The sequence below is a fragment of the Panthera onca genome, chromosome D1 (assembly GCF_046562875.1).
Source record: "Panthera onca isolate mPanOnc1 chromosome D1, mPanOnc1 haplotype 2, whole genome shotgun sequence".
Classification (NCBI taxonomy): domain Eukaryota; kingdom Metazoa; phylum Chordata; class Mammalia; order Carnivora; family Felidae; genus Panthera; species Panthera onca.
In genome coordinates this window covers 103,271,563-103,292,225 of record NC_138348.1, presented here as the reverse complement: position 1 = coordinate 103,292,225, position 20,663 = coordinate 103,271,563, and the positions used below count along the sequence as shown (strand labels likewise).

Below are 20,663 nucleotides of genomic sequence, written 5' to 3'. Positions count from 1 at the left end.
ATAGGAAACACAGCCAAGTGCCTGGCATACAACAAGTGGTAAATAAATAGAGGCTTCTTCTTATAATTGTTAGTAGTATTAATACTAGTTCTACATAAAAGCTTAAAGGTTTTTTTTTTTTTCTATTTTCCAAAACACAAAATAATCTCCGTTCTCGAAACTACATAGTGATTTCACATTATGTAGAACTGTTGGGACTTCGGGGATCTCTTGGCCGTGGGTTTGGCCAAACATTAGTCCATCAGCTTATACCCTGTCTTCAGTAGACTCCATGGACCCGGCCAGGTGGTGATTCGCAGGCGCCCACTGGTCTACGTCATGAGCCTGCTGATTCCCAGCATCTTCCTCGTGCTCATGGATCTGGGAAGCTTTTACCTACCACCCACCTGCCGAGCCAGGATTGTGTTCAAGACCAACGTGCTGGTGGGCTACACCGTCTTCAGGGTCAACATGTCTGATGAGATGCCAAGGAGCACAGTGAGCACCCCTCTGATTGGTAAGCAGCTTTGGGGACACCAGACCTCCATGTTACAGGACTCCCATCAGAGATGAGATGCTGCATTTCAGACGGGGGGTGGGGCGGGGGAGGGAGAGGCTCCAGAGACTCTAGCTGATGACACCTCATTTGGTTCCTTCCACCAGGAGTCTTCTTCACAATTTGCCTGGCCTTCTTGGTTCTCGGCTTATTTAAGTCCATCCTATTGGTCACATTCCTCCATGATGAGTGCAGCAGTGAGCAAGAGTGGCCCCTCTCATGCCTTCAAGGGGACATTGACGCTGACGGGCCTAGAAGAGATCCCCAAGCCCAGCCTGCTGGGGTGACAGGTTTGTGAGAAGCCTCAAGGCCCCTACCCTATCTTGCTTTATCACTCTCCACCCTAGTTTCCGTTGGTGGAGCGCCAGGCCAGTGTCCCGCTGGGTGAAAAGTGTGAAACACTTGCTTCTTAACCTCTGTGCTGCATCTGATATTACTGCTCTGGAGATCGAAGGCTGTCTACCACCTGCTGGCTTTCCAGAAGGCCTCCTTTTAGCTTAGAGGTCAGGCCCTCATTTGGCTTTCCTTGTTTTTGTTTGTGTTTTCCATTGCTTCTCGGCCTTTTGGCTGAGATCAAGTGTTTGTGTTTTCCAGTTTTTTTTTTTTTTTTTTTAATTTTTTTTTTTTCAACGTTTTTAATTTATTTTTGGGACAGAGGGAGACAGAGCATGAACGGGGGAGGGGCAGAGAGAGAGAGGGAGGCACAGAATCGGAAACAGGCTCCAGGCTCCGAGCCATCAGCCCAGAGCCTGACGCGGGGCTCGAACTCACGGACCGCGAGATCGTGACCTGGCTGAAGTCGGACGCTTAACCGACTGCGCCACCCAGGCGCCCCTGTGTTTTCCAGTTTTAACCAGTACCTAAAGTGACTGAGCCTCTGACTCTAGAATAATAGAGCACACGTGCACAGTTTGTATGTATTTGGGTTCCTATCGCTTAATCTGAAAAAGTGTATGAATGATCTCAGGGCTCACTTTGGCCCCACATATACTAAAACTGGAACAATACAGAGGTTAGCATGGCCCCATATGAAGATGATATGCCAACTTATGAGGCTATTTTTACTGTTCGCTTGAAAGTTGCTAGGTGGGGCTCCTGGGTGGCTCAGTCGGTTAAGCATCCGACTTCAGCTCAGGTCATGATCTCACAGTTTGTGAGTTTGAGCCCCGCATCGGGCTCTGTGCTGACAGCTTGGAGCCTGGAGCCTCCTTTGGATTCTATGTCTTCCTCTCTCTGTCCCTCCCCTGCTTGCACTCTGTCTCCATCTCTCTCAAAAATAATAAACATTTAAAAAAAATTAAAAAGAAAGTTGCTAGAGAGAGTATACCCTAAAAGTTCTGATCATGAGAAAAAAAATGTGTGACTATGCATGGTGATGGATGTCAACCAGACTTACTCTGGTCATCATTTTGATATAAATATCTCAAATTACTACGCTGTACACCTGAAACTAATATGTTATATGTAAATTATATCTCAATTAAACAAAAAAGAATCATCTCAGCCTCTAAAACTCCAACTGAGTCAGTGGGGCTGGCCCCTCCCTCTCTCAGGAAACCTCCTGGGTGGATCCAGCCTAGATAGCCTTCCTCACAACACAGCTCTGCCGTGTTCTCCAGGGCTTCTTTCGGCACAGCCTCACCTGCCCTGAGCAGGCAGGAGAGAGTCCCCAACCCAATCCACTGCCCTGTACCCCCTCAGACCTTCCTTGTAGTATGAGGCCGTCAGCTCCAGTGGGAAGTCCAGGGGCCACGGAAGCCCATTCTCCCCTCTCATGCAGAGCCCTCGGTCTGTCGAGAACACCAGGCCCAGTCAGAGACCCTGAAGGAAGTCTCGTTCCAGCTTAAGTCCATCAGCACCTACTTCCAAACCTGGGACCAGGAGGACCGACAAGAGGTTAAGTGGCTGGCCTTCCTGGAACGTTTTGACCGACTGCTCTTTAAAGCGTGCCTCGTCGTGCTGGGGCTCTATGCCGTGAGCCTGTGCTCCCTCTGGGCGCTGGGGAGCAGCTTGTGAAGACTGGAGGCTGTTGGTCTCACCAAACATTCGCTTTCTCGGTACTTGGGGAAGGCTGTAAAGTTTTGTGGGGAGGTTGGAGGGGGGCATGGCAGGTTAAAAAGCTCCCCTCTTGCTGCCTCTTTTCATTCAGTGCAGGTACTCACACCTAATGAGGTACTGAATGGCCCAGGGCTAGTGCATTCATGGCGAACACGTCTGGCCGTCTCCAGGTACACAGTGAAAAGGAAGCCCGCCTTCTCATTCCGGGCCACTCCCCAAAGGTGACACCATTAGCCATCTCTTTCAGAAATTTTCTAGGTACATACATACTTGTATGTTTTTGGGTGTTTGTTTGTTTGTTTTTTTGTTTTTGTTTTTAGTGTAAGATTCCTTCATCTCCCTGTTTTATCTTAGTCACTCAGGCAGCCGTTCAAAACCTTTACCGAGTGTCAGTTAAGTCCTAAGCGTTATGTTAGGACGTGACAGAACACAGAATAAGTCAGTCACAGATCATTCTTCACTGGAATGATTCCCGAGGTCAACCTTGTACAAAGCAGAATGCAAAATTGTCACCATGTCTGTATCCCGAAGCTCTTGTTCCCACTGGCTCCGACGAGCGCCTCTTCCCCAGTACCTCACCACAGTTGGACAGAAGCCGGGCTCCAAACCTTCCAGACCCAATCTAGCACAACCTGTAGTCAACGCAGACCATGTATAAGGCACTGAGCTGGGGGATGGGCTTCATGCATGCCCCCTGTAGAATCAGCTAGGGCCGCCATAACAAAACACCACAGACTTTGTGGCTTAAACAGAAATTTATTTTCTCCCTGCTCTGGAGGCTGGAACTTTTCTTTGAGGCCTCTCTCCTTGGCCCATAGATGGCTGTCTTCTCCCCGTGTCCTCAATGGTCTTTCCTCTGCATGTACATGTCTGTGTCCAGATTTCCTCTTCTTATAAGGACACCAATTATATTGGATTAGGGCGTACCTTAACAACCTCATTTAACCTGAATGGCCTTTTTAAGGGCTCTGCCTCCACATACACATGCTGAGGTATGTTAGGTATGTTAGGGCGTTAGGACTTCACCATATGAATTTGGGTGGCAGGGTGAACACAATTCAGTCTATAGCACTCACATGATGGTGGACGCTTGGCAAGTCAAAACTGCACGTAAGCTGGAAGGCCAGGACCCAGGGAATAGTTGTAGTTTGAGTCCAAAGGGGTGGGAGGTGTCTGCTGGCAGAATTCCCACTTATTCCAGGGGCGTCAGTGTTCTTCTGCCGAGGCGTCCAACTGATTGGATGAGGCCCACCTGTACTCTGGAGGGTACTCTATTTCACCCAAGTCGACTGATTTAAATGTTAATCTCCTCTAAAAAATACCTACACAGAAACACCTAGGGTAATGTTTGACCAAACATCTGGGTCCTGTGGCCTAGCCAAGTTAACACACAAAACTAACCATCACAGTCCCAATGGCCCCTTCGCCTCCCATCTGTGCCCACAGTTACTTGTCCAGACAGAAGAGCCCTGAACACATGCAACTGGGGTAACTGGTCAACTTCTGGCTCTTACTCTCCAGTGGCCCGGTCTGCCATGAGTATAGCTCACCTTCTGGCAGTTCCATGGCCTCCCAACCTGAATTCTAAGGTGGAAGTGCAGGTCTTCCACAAAATTTCCTTCCTCCTATTTTGACTTTCTTCATTTCTCATGGCTTCTTATTACAGTCTTCTGTCTAGCCAGACTAACCTGCCTGCCGTTTCCGTCTAAGCCTCTACTGTGAGTTGACATATTCTTTTGTTTCTCCAGTCTGTGTGCCATTGCGTCTGAGGAACCTGCTCAAAACAGCCTCCCTCACCTTCTTCCCCTGAGCACCTCATGACGGTCCCCTTTCTCTATCTTTACTCTTACCTTATTCTGTGTCCTTCCCCCTTTGAACATTTTAGGGCCTTGTGTGTGTGTGTACATAGGTGTGTGGTGTGGTATATGTGTACAGGTGTGTGGGTGTGTGCATATGTGGGATGTGGGGTGTGTGTGCACATGTGTTTGTGTGGTGTGTGCACATGTGTGGGTGTGTATACGTGTGTGTACATAGGTATATGGTATGTGTGTGCGTGTGCACGTATGTGTGGTGTATGTGCACACGTGTGGTGTGTGTGGTGTACATGTGTGTGCACATCACTCATCACACAGACCACATACTCCTAGAATAGCCATCCCGTTTTCTAGTTCTAGTTCATCCCCATCTCGGCCCGGGTCCACACAGAGCTTCACTCATGGCGATTCTGCGCTAATTGTTGCAGAGCAACGCATTCTAGCTCGCTGCTGACGTTGGACACATTTCTAGTGTGTTTTTCCAGGTCTGAGGGGGAAAATCTACCCGAGGTCAGACTCCCAGCCCCTCGGCATCCCTCTGCCCTCTGCCAGGGCAGCCATCGGGAGGTTGGCGGGCAGACCACGGTTGGCTGAGAGTCAACTCTCCTAACACTGCCAGCAGAGGACACGAAAGTCCAAAGCTGTTTGCTAGGAACTTTTTGCGGCACGAAAATTGTCTTTTAAAAACCCTGCTCCCCCATCCCCCTAAAGAAAAAGAATTTAAATTCAAACAGCCTTTACCTGCATCCTCCCTCTCTCATTACCTCCCAGTTAGTGCTCAACGCCAATTGTCCATGAAATTCCGCTGCTGCTGCTAATGAAATGAAGAACATAAGAAGTTTGTGAACAGGAAGTGTCCGTGCAAACCTCCACCTGTTTCCCTCCTCACTTCCTCCTCTGCCTCCGCCTGCTCAGTTAGCTTCTTGATCGATCCCTAGATGTCTCTTCACTTCCTCCGCTGTCACGGGGGAAAAGGCTTGCAGTGAACTCCCCCTATGTTGTCTCCTTCCTTTCCAGTTGTCCTTGGGGGAAGCGTCTGGTTTTGGTCCCAGCTCCATCACTGTCCAACCAGGAGACCTTGAGCGTGATTTCTCAGAGCTTCGACTATGCGACACGGGTTGCTTATACTTACTCCACCAAATCACAGAACTTTGAGGATTGGAATGAAGCAATGTATTTAACAGCACTTTCAAAAGTAACTAATACATCACAAAATAAAAAGAAGACCTGCCTGCTGTCCACAGATGGACTGTACTCTTCAGGCTTTGGTGTGAGGTCTTTCTTCCTCTGCCTCGATCAGAATCCACTTACGAGCTCTGGTTCTCCCCAGAAGTGCCTTTATTCTAGGATCCAAGGGCCAAAGCCTGAAGCCATCACCTGCCTTCTGGCCAGGGACTTGGGTGGTGGGGCTGCCCAAGGGACGTCCCATTCCACTTTCCATGCAGCCTTCTTTCACTTCCTCCCTAGAGAGCATCTCCTCGGTCCTCCTCCAAGAGGCAGCCTTTCAGGAGCGAGGCCTGACCACTAAGCTGGGCCCCAGTGTGGACCACCTCCGTCCAAGTGCCAAGGGGCCCTGATCTCAACGTGGCAGCCAGGGATGCGTTTGAAGCCCCAGGGTCAGGTCTGCGTCCTGAAGCAGTGCCATTATTAACAAATGACATGGGACCCCTCCCCCTGGAAGAGAGTCCCTGTGCCGTGGGAGGAAGATAGGGCACCAGCAGCCTTTATTTACAGAACAGCTTTAGCTCAGCTCCTCCAAATGTTTAGAAGTTTCACGATTCCTGTGTCACAGAGGAAGGAAACTGAGGAACAGAGCAAAAATGGGATTTTCCCAGCTGTGACTGCTCCGACCATCTGCTGTTTCCCAGAATCTAAGGTAGTTTCGGAGCTCACCAAGAAATCACAGCTCCAATTTGGGGGACTTCACTGACGTCTAGAAGAAAGACTTAGCTAAGCACAGCCCCAGGCTAGACAGGCAGCCCTCCGTTTTTATGTCATTCTATCTCAGAATAGCTTCCAAGTCCGGCTGCTGTGGTCTCCCGTAGCCTGTGCGGTCTGGTGTAGGGCCAATAATCAGGCCGTGGAGGGTCTTGCTCCCCTCCCGAGACACCTCCAATCCCCTCCCTGCTTGTCCTAGAGGGGAGGAGCTGTTGCGGTTAAGGAAGCTGACCCCCTCACCCTTAGTCTCTGTGACCCAGCTTTGAACCTGGACAGGTCAGACCGGGAAGCAAACCAAAGAACTCACAGCTCCCATCCTGGGCACAGGCAGCATGGAGCAGCACCTGGCGGGATTAGACCCACCTCCGTGCAGCCTGGAGGGCCCCCGGGTCCTCTAACTTCTCAGGGATCTAAGTATACATATAAGGGCAAGGTTAGCAAAAGGAGGTTGAACTGAAATTTTTCGCCTACCGTGTGGCTCTGAGGTTTCTAGAAAATTTCAGATTTTGTACTCCAGGTAGGGGATTCCTCCACCAGTTCCTGGATGTTGGCTGATCATCCCAAGGTAGAGACCCCAGGTCCCCTGGTCCCCCCAGGAAGGAAGGCTATGCCTCCCTCCCTGCAACTCCCATCAGTGCCCTGGGCCCATCGCAGGCGTCTCCCCCGTCTTCGTCCTCCTCCCTGGCTCACACTCCATCTCAGCAGCCAGAACCTCTCAGTCCTGAGTTATTTACCTGCTGAGACAGTAAGAGCTTCATAATTAGCTGAGCAACAGCATGGAGGCTTTTATGAGCAGCCAGGCCCCCCACCACACTCTGGTGTCCATAATTGAAATGACCCACGCCAGTGATTAGATTAGGGGGCTGAAGCAGCCCAGTGTGCCACCCCCACCCCCCTCCCCTGTCCTGTTGGGGGGGTGATGTAGTTAAGTTTGTGCTTCATTTGGCAGAGGCCATAAAGCAGGCATTGCAGCGAGGCTTTCTGCAGGGCTGGGGAGGCACTGCTGGGCCGTGGGCGGGCTCTGTGGCTGGCAACAGATTCCAGATCCGAGGGGGGAGCCCCTCACTTGCCCTTTGCCTCGCTCTCTCTGCATCTCCCCCAGCCTAGTGCCAGGCTCCAAAGACCTGGGCCTAGCGGGATTACCAGCCCTGCTCAGTGTCCCTAGGGTCCAGGGCTGCGTGTGGGCAGGCAGCCCCCGATGGGACTCCGCTCCTGGTCACCCTGCTCATCCTCCAGGATGAGAGCTCCAGGCCAAGAGCAAGAGGGTCAAGGTGCTGTCAGCATTCCCTTTTCTCCCCACCTCCCTGCCTAATCTCGGTTTCGCAGCTCTTTCCTGTACAAGCCTTCTTCAGCACCCCTGTCTCCTAACCTTACTGCTTCCCCCCACCCCGGGGAGCGGGTGTGGACACCACGGGGCTTTGGAGTCAGAAACATTTGTTTGTTCTACTAGAGCATGGTTACCCAGAGTTGGCATGGATTTGGTCTCAGTGCAAACCTGAAGGTCTGGTGGAGGCTGCCGGGAGCGCTGTCACGAGACAGGTTTGGGGGCCCTAGGTGGGCTCTGTGGGAAAGATTGCTGTGATCAGTTGTGATGTCTGCCCCAGGAGAGGGAGGGAAGGAGGAGAGGGGCACTAGGGGGCCCAGCCGGTTGAGTATCTGACTTCAGCTCAGGTCAAGATCTCATGGTTCATACGTTCTCCCGGGTCGGGCTCTGTGCTGGTGCGTGGAGCCTGGAGTTCTGTGTCTCCCTCTCTCTCTGCCTCTCCCCTGCCCCTGCTCATCCTCTGTCTCTCTCTCTCTCAAAAATAAACATTAAAAAATTTGTTTTTAAAAAGGAGGAGAAGCAGAGCTAACGTTTACTGAGGGTTTTGTCATGTGCCAAGGAGGGTTCTGGGTGCATGGGTGGTAATATTCTAGGACCCCAAGAATGTCAGCCCCGGTGGGGCAGGGAGTATATCGTGTTCGCTGGTACGTCTCCAGTGCCTGTGGCTGCGCCAAACACGTAAGAATCAATCAATACGGCGATATGGGTTGAGTGAACCTCACCAGGTTCAAATTCCACTCCACCACCGATTAGCCATGTGATTTGGGGAAGTCATTGAAACTCTGTGCCTCGGTTTCCCCATCTATAAAATATGATTAATATTAAACCTAGCTTACAGCGTTCTTAAGAGAATTAAATGAGTTACTATATGTAAAGTGCTTAGAACAGTGTGCCGCACACGCTAAGTACTCAGTTATGTAATAATTTTTATTGTTAAAGTCAATACCCCCATTTCACAAGTGGTCACCATCACGTATACCTGTGCCAGACGCTCTCTAACTGATCTCTGTAGGTAGTCGCATCAGATAGATAGATAGATAGATAGATAGATAATACTAGGGCTATTCAGATAGATAGATAATACTAGGGCTATTATGAAGATTATATGTACTATAAGATATGTATATATATGATGAGACCTCGTGGTGTATCTAGTCCTCATAGTCACCCTACTATTATCATTTGCACTTCACAGTCACACGGGGAGGTTAAGTACATTGCCCCAAATCACTAAGCTAGCAAGTGACAAAGCTAGGGTTCAAATCTAAGCAGTGTGGCTCCAGACTCCATGCTCTTGGGGAGCCTCCTGTGCTCAGGCACACTCTGGCTCCAGAGATTTAACCCTTGACTCTTACTTCTTCCCCCCCCCCCCACCCCTGACTCTCAACCATCACTTCTTAAAAGAGGCTCCTATTTCCTAACTTTAGATGTGGCTACTGTAGAAGATAGGAGTTTGAATTCTAATTCTACCACTCATTAGGTTTACGACCTGGGGCAAGTAACTGAGTTAGCTCAGAATGTCAGGGCTGTTTTTCTTATCTGTAAATTCCGACAAAGGGCTCTTTCACTGAGGTGTTGTGAGGACTGAGTGAGTTAAGATTTATGCACAGTACCTGGCATTAGAGGCATTGAGAATGATAGCAATTATTATTATTATTATTATTATTATTATTATTATTATTCACCACCTTCCCATTGGGCTGTTCCCAGAGCCCAGAGAGGTTATACATATAAGCTATGTAAAGTCTAAACATTTCCTACTCGACGTATAGTCTCTGGATCAGCAGCAGCAGCACGGGAACTGTTAGAAATGCAGAATCTTGGGTCCTCTCAGACCTACTGAATCAGGATCTGAATTCTGACCTCATCCCAGAGGATTCGTTTGCACACTGCAGTGACAGAAGCGTGGATCTAAAGAATGATGATGGTAAAGGAGGACCGGGGTCCCTGGGAGGGAGGCCTCATGGCAGGCCTGGGAGCTGGGTTTCAGGGGCAGCTGAATATCACGCAGAGCCCGCCTCTGCTCCCCAGGCAGCTGGGCCCGTGGGGCACCTGCCAATCACCCCGCTCACTCAGCAATCTGCCCTCCCCACAATCAGAGCAGTCAAGCACCCCCGTGCAGCTGGGCGGCTGAATTATAGGCTGTGGGCAGATGGCGGGGATGGCTCTGTGTGCCATCCAAGGGGAGAAGGGAGTGAAGGGAAAGGAAGGTGCCTTCCACTGCCCTCCTTCCCCTGACAGCAGACACCCTGTTTTCTGGAGAGCCAGTGATGGGACGACCCCTCTCCCCCACGGGGCAAACCACTGAGCCCCCTTGCCTGGCGGTGTCATGGCCACAGTATCTCAAGGGGCCTCAGCTATGTGAGTCCCTCTTCTCAGGGAGGAGCCTCCTCTCACTAACTAGCCTCTGACGATGTAGCCCTTTCACTGACCCAAAGCTCTGCCTCTCCCCCAGAGCCGTGACTCATCAGCACACCAGGCAGAGGTAGACCTGAGACCGGACGGGCCACCGCACAGTCATCTTTCCTGCGTCCAGAACAAACCCGACACAGAGCACAGGCACCGAGGGTGCTAGGTAGGGAACATGGACTCCCCCCCTGAAAGCCGAGCTGCAGCGGGTTGAAGCCTTTGTCGTCTTCTGGTATCAAAGCACCAGGGATGAGGATGGGGGAAGGACTCCAGGTGACAGGTAAGCCATGCTGCTGTCCCTGCTCCTTCCCTGTGCCTCCCAGAGGTGCTGGGAGGAGGCATCCCTCGAGCAGAGCCTACGCTCTGTCTTCCCACCCACATCCCAAGGCTGCATGTGGTCTGCTCACTCCGCCACCGTGTCTCAGCCCTGGTTCCTGGGAGGTTTGAAAGCTCTGTTTCCCGGACCTTCCCTCACTGGTGATAATTCAAACATCCATTAGGTTTTATGGGGCACTGCTTCCAGAGCTGCAGGAGATGGCTCTGGGGCTTCACTCTAGGCCTTAGGACTCCCTATGGCCTGCAGATCCTTCTGGCCACTTAGCCCATCTCCCCTGAACACCCTGCCCTCTCACCTTTCAGCCACCATAGCACTCTCCCTGAACTTGACGCTGAGGATACCAGGGCAGAACCCAGGCTTGTCATTGTAGCCCAGGCTTGAGGCCCCTTGTTCTGCTTCTTTGGGCAGCATTGCGGATGTGTGTGTGTGTGTGTGTGTGTGTGTGTGTGTGTGTGTGCGTGTGCGTGTGCATGGGTTTACATGCCTATATGTACCTGCATGTGTGCATATGTGTTTGAGGTGGTCACTCAAAGTTGGAGGAGAACCAGACCAGCTCGTTCAAAGCTCTCATTTTTCAGATGAGGCTGGGAGAGGATAATAATAACAAACCCTAGATAATGATAAAGGTGATAGTAATGCGGCTGATTAAAGATAGCCACTCCCTATGGGACACTCACTGTGTGTCACATGACCAATGAGGACTTCCTATAGGGTGTCTAATGTAGTCCTTATGGTAGGATAAATTCATGAATACAGAAACTGAGGCCCAGAGAGGTTAAGTGACTTGCCTAATGCCACACAATGAGTAGGTAAAGACTAGAATTTGAACTCAAGGCGATCTGACGAAGCACCTAGAAGCTTTAGTATCTGGTGTTTGGTATCTAGTGTTAGGAGAGATGGTGGAGGCAGCGGGTGGCCTCCCTATCACAGGAGCAGTGGCAGAATTAAGTGAGCTCCTGGGGGTGGAAGTTGCAAAGACAAGGGACTGTTTTCTCAGTGCAGAGCCCAGACGAGAGCTGCAGTTCTTCTTTCCCAAAGCAGTGAGCTTCCCTGGAGGTCTTATCCCGCTGGGAGACAGGCCCCTGCCCCAGTGCCCTGGGGTTAGAAGGTACACACAGTGTCTTAGGCTAGACTCCTAAGAACCCCGCATGCTCCCCTACCCGGGCAAAGAGAAGCAGGTGAAGGATCAGGGGCGGGGTCCAAAATGAGGCTGGAGAAGGTTGGCATGTCGGAGCCCATGACAATCTGTGCTGATCTGGAAAAAGTGATAGGGCTGGCTGGAGGCTAGAGTGGAGGACGTGGGGTTTAGTGGGGGGATCGTGTGCCCAGCACTGGAGGAATTCTCTCTCCTTTTTTTTTTTTAAGTTCTTATTTAAATTCTAGTTAGTTAACATACAGTGTAAATTTAGCTTCGGGTGGCCAATATACTGACTTAACACTTCCATACATCACCCAGTGCTCATCACAACAAGTGCCCTCCTTAATCCCCATCACCTATATGGCCCTTCCCCCCACCAGCCTCCCTTCTGGTAACCAGCAGTTTGTTTTCTATAGTTAAGAGTCTATTTCTAGGTTTCTCTCTCTCTCTTTCCCCTTGCTTGTTTGTTTCTTAAATTCCACATATCAATGAAATCATTTGGTATTTGTCTTTCTCTGACTGACTTGTTTTGTTTGGCATAATACTCTCTAGCTCCATCCATGGCACTGCAAATGGCAAGATTTCATTCTTTTTACGGCTGAATAATATTCCACTGGATATATATACCACCTCTTCTTTATCCATTCGTCAATTGGTGGACACCTGGGCTCTTTCTATAATTTAGCTATAGTAAATAATGCTGCCATAAACATCGAGGTGCATGTATCCCTTTGAATTAGTATTTTTGTATTCTTTGGGTAAATACCTAGTAGCACAATTGCTAGATCGTAGGGTAGTTCTATTTTTAATTTTGGGGGGAACCTCCATACTGTTTTCCACAGTGGCCACATAAGTTTGCATTCCCACCAACCCAGCAAGAGCATGGGGGAATTCTCTTTTAAGGAAGGTAAAGAAGATGTTGGGGAGAGAGTCACCCAAGCATAAATTCAAATCTTGGCTCCACCACTTAATGGCTTCGTGATGCTGGACAAGTCAAATAATTCTCTGAGCCTGAGTTTGTTCATCTGTAAAATAGGGATTATAAGGTCCAATACCCAGCATGAGGACTTGTGAAGTATATAAGACTTGTCATAGATGCTCCAAAATATGGTCCCTTCCTCTTCCCACACCCTACCAACCACTTCCCACTAAGAGACTCTGGACAATTTCCTTTATAATAATAACAGTAGTAACAAAAGTGACTACAACTCCATTTACTGAGCACTTACTGTGTGACAGACATAACATGAAGCATCCTACTCATATTATCTCATTAACTTCTCCCTAAAACTCTATGCTAGATGCCATCCATCCATGCTGCCAAGCCCTGGAGAGGTTGACTGACTCATCCAAGGCCCCGGAGCTAGAAAATAGCAGAGCTGACATTCGATCTGAGTCTAGGTTATACTGTGGTGACACATGACCCCCAAGTCTCAGTGGCTTACAGCATGTTGTGTGCCCACTGCCGGCCAGTTCTGGTTCTGGACCATGTCTTCCCTCTGAGACCCAGGCCGGTGGAGCAGCGTCCATCTGGGACATTGTTGGTCACCTTGGCAGAAGGAAACCGACAGGGCCTGGAAGACATCTCTGTCTCTTCTGCTCACAATTAACTCATTGTCCCATTGTCCTCCTCATGCACCCACTCAACAGCCATGTTGCCAGAAGGGCAATCTGTCCAAGAACCCAGAAGAGGGGACAGCCAGAATATTTGGAGCGTAACATTAATGACCACCATACCCAGTTTCTAATCCCTACCCTTGATGGGTTCCCACAGTAGAGTGAGCCTCGATTTCCTCATCTGTAAGGAAGGAATAATAATTCTACCTTTCAGGATGGTCATGCTGACTCTGTGACCTGGTACACAAGAAACCCAAGCCTGGAAAGACTGAATCATGGAGATTGCGTGTGGGGTTCAGAAATACTCTCGATTGGTCGGTTTAACCTTTATTTGGTGGAATGGCAAATGGTGCTGCGGAATTCAGAGGTTCCCGTGAGACAAGGGACTTGCTTTGGAAAGTGCTGCTGCTCTCAGAGCTCATGAAACCACCTTCAGGGGAGCCAGAAGGGAAGGAACATTTCCAGGATGTCGATCAGAGGCAACAGCAAATGTGATTATGTCAGCAAATGTGCAAAAGTGCTGTACGCTTTTGGAGGACTCTTCATTTAGGACTAATTAAATACTTGGAAGCAGGAAGATTGAAAGGGTCCTCTCTGGGAAGCTACTTAGGCCAGCAAGACACTTCAGGGTCTATTTGCAGCATTTGGAGAGCTCCAGAGGAGGGGGAAGTGGGCGGCTCAACTGGGAACAACACCCAGGAGGAGGAACACGAGGCTATCAGGGACACTGCAGCATGCCCCCACCCCCACCCCAACCTTGGTCTCCCAGGATCTGAGGTTTGGGTGATGTGAAAAACAGACCTGGGGTTTATGCTGGTTGTTGTGAAGGGGGTTGGGGGATGCCTGTAGAATGGTGTGTATCAATTTCCTGTTGCTGCTCTAGAGAATTACCCCAAACTTAATAACTTAAAACAACACAGATTTGTTCTCTTATAGCTCTGCAGGTCAGAAGTCCGAGATCAGTTTCACTGGGTGAAAGTCAAGGTGAAGGCTTCCAGCGGCCACCTGCGCACCTGGGCTCATGGCTCCATCCTCTACCTTCCAATATCATCTCTGGTTTCTGCCTCTGCCTCCACATGGCTTTCTCCTATCCTGTCATCACACCTCCTCTGCCTCCTTCTTAGAAGGACGCTCATGCTTTTACATGTAGGGCCAACCAGGGTGATTCAGGATAATCTCTCCATCTCAAGATCCTTAACACAATCATATCTACAAACTCCCTTTTGCAAACACTCACAGGTTCCAGGAATTAGGACCTGAGTATCTTCAGGGCCATTACCCAGCCTACCACATGACACATCCGAGATGGGTTGGGAAGCAAAAGGGCAACCATGATCCAGCTGCACCCCACAGATCTCCCATGGGGTCTGAGATAGGGGTATCCTCTAGGTCATGGTGGGACCTCTGTGGCAACCCCAGGAGAGCCCATGACACATCTCTCTTCAGCCATGAGGCAGCACATGATACACAGTCCTACTGAGCAGCAAAGACATGTTATATAATCAGTTAATCCATGTATTAACAAACATGTGTTCAACACCTACTGTGTTCCATTGGGGGCGATTCAGACCTAGGGCCCTCCTGGGTTTTCCAACTAGGAGATTCATTCAACAAATACTTATTGAGTCCCAGCTAGGTGTCAGGCACTGTTCTGGGTACTTGGGATATATCAGTAGACAAAACCCCCAAAGCTCCCCGCCCTCAAGGTACTGACATTCTACCAGTGGAGATGGACAATTAGGAATCATCATAAGTCAATCACATAGTATGTTAGGAGGTGATGGGGCTGTGGAACAAAAGACAAAGTGGGGCCAGGTAAGAGGGGTCAGGTGTGCCCAGGTGGGGACAGGGAGGAGAGGGTAGTAAGAAGATTAGTCAGGATAGACCTCATTGAACAGGTGAGGTTTAGGCAAAGACCTGAGGGGGAATTAGCCAAGTGGACATCTGGGAAGAGAGAGCTCCTGGGAGAGCAAAGAGCTAGAGCGAAGGTTCTAAGGTGGAGTGGACAAAGTGATGGGAAGGTCATAGCAGGTGAACACAGGGAACAGGAGCTCGGCGGGCTACCTCTGTGGAGCCAGCCAGGCCAAACCTAAAGAGAAGAGAAGACGGCGTAAAACAAGGTCTCTAAACCCGCTGGTATGGAACTCGGGAAAATCCTCTGAACTGGGAGCTAGCTCTGGGGTTGGGAGTTGCATGGCCTTGCTGAAGTCACTTAGCCTCCCTGAGATTCACTTTCCTCACTTACAGACTGAGAAGCTTGCGTGGATTCTCTCACTCCTCCATTCATTCAGCGGACTCCTTCAAGCACAGAGGAGGAGGCCCCAGGCAGATGGGAGACACTGCAGATCCTAAGGTGAGCCTGCTCTCCCTGTCTAGGTCCTTTCTGCTCTACTCTGTGCTGACAGAAGTGAGGGGCTTGGCCTGTAGATGAGAAAGTATAATGGTGGCAGGCCTTGGTATCAATTTCTGAATGTCCTAAAGAATAGCACTGGGTGGGTGGAAACGTTAGAGAAACACATCTGAGGAGCAAAATAAGAAATATCTCAGCAGAAATGAAATGGTTCTGAAAGGTCTCCTCCTTTGCTTGGAGGTGTGCAAGTAAAAGCTGAGAGCCGTTGACTGGGGACACCATAGAGATTTGGGTGCCAGATGGAGGCTGGATTAGATGGTTTCAAAGGCCAAAGGGAGCTCTCTCTGATGTCTCCAACTCTAGAGAATGTTCATACCAAGGCAGGCGTGTCTGCTGGGACGTGTTGAAGACCTTGCTCTAGGCTGATTGCTCTCTCATAAGTGCAAAGTGAGTGAGACAGTGGCCCCTGAAGCAGGAGGGCCATGTGACCTCCTTACCGGGTCCTGCGTCTCCACTGGGTGCCGTGGGAAGAGGCCTCCATAGCATAGACCTCCTGTGGGGTCTCACTGCCTCTCTCTTATTGGGAGTGAAGCTGGGATTTCTGCTATGCCTGTCCTCTCCCCATTGTCTCATCTGTCTATTGGCTCACACAGGACTACAGTCTCTATGTCACAGAGTCTTTTCTCTCTCCAGTTAGTGGCAGGTCAGGGAGCCCAAATGTTCTCCACTCTAAGACATACATTACTTTACAAGCCACCCAGTGGCCAGCTAAGACCCCCTGGTTCACTGCCCAAGAAAGTAACAGACCAGAGCTATGACAGCAGTGGGGCCGTGGCAGTCTGCTCCATGTGTCCCCAGAACCAGGGGAGGGAGCCAAGGATCCCAATGCCGGGCCTCGCAGCATCCTTACTACCTCAGTTGACAGCCACACCCCCAAGGAGGTCAGGAGAGCTCCAGAGCACAGGTGAATTTTGCTAAACAGCCTCATTTTCTTCCCTTTCACTACTGCCGTTCATTCGTTTACCCAACAAATATTTATTGAGCATCTATTATGCGATAGGCACTCTCCTAGTTTCAGGGAATTCAACAATCAACAAAACAAATAAAAATCTCTGCCTCTAAAGGACAGTCTCTTCAATAAGTGGTGTTAGAAAAACTTGGGGCGCCGGGGTGGCTCAGTCGGTTAAGCATCCGATTTCTGCCCAGGTCATGATCTTGCGGTTTGTGAGTTCAAGCCCCACATCGGGCTCTGTGCTGATAGCTCAGAGCCTGGAGCCTGCTTCAGATTCTGTGTCTCCCTCTCTCTCTGCTCCTCCCCCTCTCACACTCTGTCTCCCTCTCTTTCTCTCTCAAAAATAAATAAATGAACATTAAAAAGAAGAAGAAGAAAATATAGGGAAGAGCTCTTTGACATTGGTCTTGGCAGTTATTTTTTGGATATAACACCAAAAGCACAATCAACAAAAGCCAAACTAAACAAGCAGAGGTACATTAAACTACAAAGCTTCTGTACAGAAAAGGAAACCATTGACAAAATGAAAGGCAGCCAACAAAATGGGAGAAAACACCTGCAAACCATATGTCTGATAAGGTTTTCACGTATAAGATAGATAAGGAACTCATGCAACTCAATAGCAAGAAATAATAATAATCTGATTTAAAAATGGGCAAAACACCTGAATAGACATTTCCCCCAAAAAGATATTCAAATGATCAACAGATACATGAAAAGGTTTTCAACATCACTAATCATCAGAGAAATGCAAGTCTAAACTACAATGAGGTATCACTCCAGGACTGTTAGAATGGCTATTACCAAAAAGACAAAAAAAAAAAAAAAAAAAAAAAAAAGAAAGAAAGATTTGTGAGAGTGTGGATGAAAGGAAACCCTTTCCTGCAAATTGGTGTAATCATTATGGAAAACAGTATGGAGGTTCCTCAAAACATTAAACATAAAACTACCTATGTCCCACTCCTGAGTGTGTATCTAAAGGAAGTGAAATCACTACATGAAGAGATATCTGCACTCCCATGTTGCTTGCGGCATTATGCACAATGACCAAGATTGGAAACAACATAAGTGTCCATCAGTGGATGAATGGATAAAGAAAATATGATCAATACATACACTAAAGTATTTGTTATTCAGCCATTAAAAGAGGAAATCCTGCCATTTTGCAATGTGATGAACTTAGAGGGCATTATGATAAGTGAAATAAGCCAGATGGGGAAAGACAAATACTGTATGGTATCACTATATATAGGATTTAAAAAAAAAAGTCAAATTCATGAAGCAGAGAGTACATTGGATGGTGGCTGCCAGGGGCTGGGAGGGCGGGCGGGGAGTGGGGAGACGTTGATCAAAGGTCCAAACTTTCAGTTATAAGATGACTATGTTCTGGCATGTGTGGGTGGCTCAGCTGATTAAGTGTCCGACTTCGTCTCTGGTCATGATCTCTCGGTTCATGAGTTTGGGTCCCAAGTCAGGCTCTGTGCTGATGACTCAGAGCCTGGAGCCTGCTTCAGATTCTGTGTGTGTGTCTCTCTCTCTGCCCCTTCCCTGCTTGCACTCTGTCTCTGTCTGTCTCTCTGTTTCTCTCAAAAATAAATAAACATTAAAAAATTTTATTAAAAAAATGACAAATAAGTTCTGAGGATCTTGCACAGAGCATGGTGATTACAGATAACCATACTGTATTGTATACCTGAAGTTTGCTAAGAGAGTGGGTCTTAAGCATTTTCACACAAAGAAAAAGGTAACTATGTGAGGGGTTGGATATGTTCATTAACTTGATCGTGGTAATCATTTCACAATGCATATGTATATCCAATCAGCACTCTGTACACTTTAAATGTACACAATTTTATTTCTCAATTATACCTCAGTAAAGCTGAGAGAGGAAAAATCCCCTCCCTTGTGGAGCTCACATTCTAGCAGGGGAAACAGATAATAAACAAGATAAATAAACTGAGCATGCAGCATGTGAGAAGTGTGCGGAAGGAATATAGGGAGCAAGGGGGGTGTATGTGAGACAAGGTGGTCAGAGAAGGTCTCGCCGGGAAGGTGACGTGGGAGGCAGGTGAGGGCAGCCAGGCTCACACACAAGCTATTGCTCTCTGATTCTCCCCTCCCCTCTTCCCAGGCTGGTGGCAAGCTGCTGGGAACCCACCCCTTTCAGGTTCTCTTGCTGTATTTAACTCTTTTAGGGTGTTCACAAGCCATTACCTCTTTTATTTATTAATTCTATTGATCCCTTTTGTTGTAATGGGAAGGAAACTAATAGCTTCTGAGCCTATGCTGTGTCCTGGGCCCTGGGCTGCATGCTGAGCTGTGCGGCCCTCAGCCCGTTGAATCCTCATGACCCCTGGGGGGCACGCGTGCTTATGCCCACTCTAGACATGAGAAAACTGAGGTGACCTGCTTTAGGTGTCTGGGCCAGGGTTGAAGGACTAGTAAGCTGAGCAACTGAGATTTGAGGTCAAGTCTGACTCCAGAGTCTGTGCTTTTTTCATAACACATGAATTGCGATTTTCATAATTGTTGGGAGAGGCAGGGAGGGAGCGGGTCTCAGATTATCTGGGAAGGCGTGTGCTTAATTTGAACCATATGATGCTGGCATCGCCTTCCCCATTCCAGAGTAATAATTACTGAACTATACTATTCTCAAAAAGAGTCCTTGAATTTGGTAGGCAGAGCAACTATTCCTTTATTCTCATTTGATAGGTGATAAGACCTAGGCACAGACGATTTAGTTGGTTCGCCCACGGCCACACTTGGAGTATTTGATGGAAGCAAGGCTAGAGTCGCCTGGTATTCCATTCTTCCTCTTGCTTCCTTTTAAATACCCATCTAGTTTCTTTTCAGTGAGATGGTACATGTACACGGGACAAAACTTAAAGGCGTAACAGGGTAGATAAAGAAAATGTCTCCCTCCCCACCCTGTCCCTGGATCTGCATCTCACCGCCCCTGAGGCAACAACCATACAGCCTGCTGTTCCTTCCTCTCCGTTCCTTCCCCCAGTGGAAACGGCAGAGGAGAGAATCAGATCTTCTCTTGGCTTAGGGTTTTAAACCAGGCTCGGCCACCTGTTTGCTGAGTGACCTTGGGCAAGTTGCTACATGTCTCAGAGCAGGAGTTCTCCAGCTATAAAATGGGGACAAGGTCCCTACCTCAGAGAGCTCTCCTGAGTATCGAAGTGAAAGGGGAGCATGCAGGAAAGTGCATTGTAAACCATGCAGAGCCTCACGAAGGTTGCTAAATATTTTTATTCTCTGCCTCTGGAAGAGCCCAGAAATGACCACCAGGTTCTCACCCTCTCAGAGACAATGGAGAGGATGAATAGGAGATGGAACTCATTTCCACAGGATGAAAGGAAATGATTCCAATTGTACCAAGTGCAATTAAAATTTAATAGTACAGGAAACTTTGCTTTGGAATCCCAAAGGGGCTTCTGAGTTTTCCTTCTTTGAAAAGTTTTTGGAAAATACTAATAACAATATATTAAGACACTAATCTTCCAAGAGGCAAGGGAATGGATAAAAAGGCCTCTCTAGTCCCTTCCTTTCTAGAAATTAGAATTCAAGTCGAAGAGAAATTTAAACCAAACCTTCTGTCCCTGGCCCAGCTATGGGGTGACCAGATGGGCTAATGACACATTGCCAGCCACACTCATGCCTGGCCTTTGCTACCAGCTTGTTGACTCTAGGTGCACTTTCCAGGTTGACCTTCTACTCTGGAGACCACCCTGGAGTTGGTTCTGTTGTTTGTGGCCAACAAACAGAATTTGATGGATATGTGGGGATTGGGGTAGAAGGGGAGCTTCATCTTATAGGAAGGAGACATTCTCCAGAAGCTGGAGCATCCTGGTCTTGGCTACTTGTAAGGACCCAGAGCAATATGGCCACCCTCCTGTGCCAGGAAGGAGGGGAGGGGAAAAGAAGGGTGGGCCTGCCTCTCTGCTGCACATGGCCTGCATGAAGGATTGCCACCACCCTTATGAAAACAAGTCCCCGGATCTCCAGAGTTTCGCTGCAGGAAGATCTCTAGGAAGGTGGGGCAGTGGGGCCCCTAGGGTTTCACTTTGCTTGGGTGCTTCTCTCTCTCAGACAGTTGCTGCTGCCACCTCACTGGCCAATCAGGAA

The 20,663-nt window shown here is 48.9% G+C and overlaps 1 protein-coding gene across 1 annotated transcript in view; it reads left to right on the top strand.

Annotated features, from left to right (window-relative positions):
- HTR3B (5-hydroxytryptamine receptor 3B) overlaps nucleotides 1-20,663 on the top strand; it is a 74,546-nt gene that overhangs the window by 48,030 nt on the left and 5,853 nt on the right. The window contains 5 exon segments of the mRNA XM_078432763.2: nucleotides 286-496; nucleotides 643-825; nucleotides 2,316-2,592; nucleotides 2,685-10,358; nucleotides 14,107-15,523. Of these exon segments, the coding sequence (XP_078288889.1) occupies nucleotides 286-496; nucleotides 643-825; nucleotides 2,316-2,551 (630 nt within the window). The 3' untranslated portion in view covers nucleotides 2,552-2,592; nucleotides 2,685-10,358; nucleotides 14,107-15,523.